The following is a 3,701-nucleotide window of genomic DNA, read 5'->3' on the forward strand; positions in this document are numbered from 1 at the left end:
GCAACCCAGACGCACCTACTGAGTAAGGAATTATCTTCGCATGGATTATTCTGGTCCTGGGCCAAGCTAGACTCAGGGTTGGGCTCAACCACATATATAAATATATACATGTATATGTATATATATATATATATATATATATATATATATATATATATATATATATAAACAATGCAACAATTTACTAAAACATAAAAGTAAAAAAATGTGTCATTTAAATTTCCCACGAGACTGTAGAACAGCCTTGAGTAAAAAAAAGTGCAGTAGGTACTGTGGCAACGTGGAAAGACAAAAATGCATCATCTTGAAAAACAATGGAAATGCCACCCTTGCATTGCATCAATTAGTTGAGTAAGATGACTGGGATAAGCCATAGGTTATATCTCAGCAACCTTTGATGTGATCCAGGTGTTTGACGATGCTATGCAGGCACTTCTGAAGTCGATCAAGTGCCACTTTTTCAGTAGTAAAAGGGGCTTTGGCATACTCTTCTGTTATGTTTATTAAAGTGTCCGACACAGTTGGCTTTCTCACTGTGCACCCTATAATACTGTTCAGAAGCTGGAGTAGGCTGCGAAGGTTCTCCATGTCACTTAGCATCTGATCAACATTTTCCAGTGGGAGACTAGACAGGATCTTCTGGAAGATTTCAAGTGTCTCATCCATATGTTCTAAGCTCTCCAGTAACTGATCATCTGGGATAAAGTCCAAGCCACTGATTTTAAGGTTGCTGGGGAACATGAACTAGAATTGGAGTGAAAAAGGATAAACAGTGATAAAAAGATAAGTAATTCTAAAGATAACTCAGATGTGTACACGAATACCACTATATTTACACTTATTCTGTTCCAAAGGATACCTGCTAAATCACTGCTGTTTTCACCTGTGCTGTTGTGCACTTTATGCAGCACCAAAGACAGTGAAACTATTTCATAATTTCACAATAATAAATCACTTAATTCATAATATTTAGGAATCAAATAAAATAATATTATTCATGCCAATTCAACTATATGCAACTATGAAAAAATAGGCATTGCCTATATATGAGGTGTCCTGTCTCTTCTCTGGTTAGTTATCTCACCTGAATTGGGTGTTCCTCTATTCTTGTTATTAAAGTCCTTGATAGCATCTTTGCATCAGCCTTAATTCTTTCAGTTTTAAGAGCCCATCCATGACACAAGGGGAGCCAGAACCATAAAAGGCCACAAAGTGAGAGCACGGTAAATTGCATTGTGTCTCTTTGGACCACCGGCCTGCAAGACAAACATGTATTTAAAATCTACAAAAGAGGTGACCACAGAAGTAAATGGCCACATGGGATCAACAGTTAATTTCAATATAAGAGATTCTTGCTGTCCCTTTATGTTCTCCTTAAATCCATGATCCAACCAAACTAAAAAAAGAGGTTTTAATAAGTTCCCTGGTTATCGATTTTTATTATTTATTATTATTATTAATGCAGCATTTTTTTTTTACCAGGGAACAAAAACATTTATAATTTTCATCAAAGCTCAAAAAATCTCTCCACATCTGTATATGTGTAAAATAAATACATAATATAAAACAACATACAAATATCGGGCTAGGCAATGTAGTATACCCTTTCAGCAAACTCCCAGCATCCAAGTTACATGACAGTTGTAGACAAAACATAAAAGACGTTAGTGACCTTATTCAATAATGGGTCGGAGTGACCTAGTCCCTTAGACTAGAGTATTCACATGTCACAATTCTGATAAATAACATAAGGCCTGTGTTAGATCTGCAAAACCTTCATTTGGTTCCACAACACCAAGGAGTGTGGTTTAGAACCTAACTGTAAATATTCACATTACGTACAAGCAAAAATATGGCATGTATTGATAAAACAAATGATAGTTTTTATTTCGTTTGATGCAGTCCCGTTTGTTTGTCCCACTTCTATGATATATAGGATTTATAAATTATTTTTAAATCAGATGAATTGGGTATTCATTTAGCAATACTTAAGGGTACATTGCAGTAAATCTGCACGGTGAACTAAAGGTTTGTCCTTAACTGACCTTAGGAAAACATATTTCACTGCTGTAGCTTAACACAGATATTTTATGCAGACCTGCTACAGAGCACAGACAAGCCACACATTCATGGAAACTTCCACAGATATGTGTGAGAAATAGAAAGATCTTCCAAGATCTTCCAATTAAATCAATTATGCGATTATCAACGCGATGCTTATAAAACATGGACAAACAACATTTATTTTTCCTTTCATATTTGATTTATAGGTAGTTTAAAATAGAATAATGAATAATAGATTTAGGATAGACTGGAAAAAAAGAATACAATAATTGATGTGTTCCTGTATGTGTAATATTCATGTGCTAGCATTGTGTCCATTAACATTTCTTTCTATCCGGAGTATGTCATTTCATCTGAACATCTGTGCTGACTTTGAAGTGCTAATTTCAAACCTGTATTTATTATGTTGTTATTAAATGATAGATAATCAGGGTTGGTCTTCAACAGGGTCATGTCAGGATAACAATCAGGATTCTTTTATAGATAATTTGGACATCCTTGCCAAGGTTGCATTTAAAGGACATTCATCTACAACCCAGTTGGAGATTTGCATGTATTCTTGGCATGCATCAGACCCTAGAGAGTATGGGAGATAAATGAGCGAGTTGGGAATCTAAGCCCATAAAAGTCTTAATGAGGACTCAAAATCGGGTGACTTATGGCCCTTTATATTAGAAACAGCATATTGGTAATGTATATATATGTGTGTGTGTGTGAATAAAACATAATCATTGTTTTCTTCCTACAATGGTGCAATGTAGGTCCCTGTGGAGCTGAGGCAGCAAAGATCTTAGTACATTAGTAGTCTTTCCGATCTTATCAAAGATTAAATCTGCTGTTAATGATTTCTCTAATGATTGTCGGGCACTTAAAGATTGTTTGGATTTTTTTAATAATACTGACTTATTTTGCTGCATATAATTCAGAAATGTGCAATGGCATGTTCTAAAACCAGTCAGATCCAAAACAGGATATCTGGGAATATGTATTAAATGGGAAAACACTGGGGACGACTGACATGGAAAAGGACTTAGGAGTTTTAGTTAACAGTAAATTTACCTGTAGCAACCAGTGTCAGGCAGCTGCTGCTAAGGCAAATAAAATCATGGGGTGCATCAAAAGGGGCATAGATGCCCACGACAAGGAAATAATTCTACCACTGTACAAGTCACTAGTCAGACCACACATGGAATACTGTGTACAGTACTGGGCACCAGTGTACAAGAAAGATATAGTGGAGCTGGAAAGGGTTCAAAGACGGGCAACCAGAGTAATAAGGGGAATGGGAGGACTACAGTACCCAGAAAGATTATCAGAATTAGGGTTATTTAGTTTGGAAAAAAGACGGCTTAGGGGGGATTTAATAACTATGTATAAATATATAAGGGGACAGTACAGAGATCACTCCCAGGACCTATTTATACCCAGGACTGTATCTATAACAAGGGGACATCCTCTACGGTTGGAGGAAAGAAGGTTTCTACACCAGCACAGACGGGGGTTCTTTACAGTAGGAGCGGTGAGATTATGGAACTCTCTGCCAGAGGAAGTGGTTATGGCAAACTCAATAAAAGAGTTCAAAAGGAGCCTGGACGTGTTTCTTGAAAGCAATAATATTACAAGTTATGGATATCAGA

The 3,701-nt window shown here is 36.3% G+C and overlaps 1 protein-coding gene across 1 annotated transcript; it reads right to left on the minus strand.

Moving 5' to 3' along the window:
- Positions 1-384: 384 nt before the first annotated feature.
- LOC149298732 (leptin-like) lies at positions 385-1,234 on the minus strand. The gene is made up of 2 exons (XM_089487258.1): positions 1,085-1,234; positions 385-744 (listed from the first exon to the last, which is right to left on the minus strand). Exons 1-2 carry the CDS (start codon positions 1,232-1,234, stop codon positions 385-387), a joined length of 510 nt encoding a protein of 169 aa, XP_089343384.1.
- Positions 1,235-3,701: the final 2,467 nt, after the last annotated feature.

Source organism: Sceloporus occidentalis, unplaced genomic scaffold, assembly GCF_023333645.1.
Source record: "Sceloporus occidentalis isolate IW3139 unplaced genomic scaffold, rSceOcc1.0.p SCAF_31, whole genome shotgun sequence".
In the NCBI taxonomy this organism is placed as follows: domain Eukaryota; kingdom Metazoa; phylum Chordata; class Lepidosauria; order Squamata; family Phrynosomatidae; genus Sceloporus; species Sceloporus occidentalis.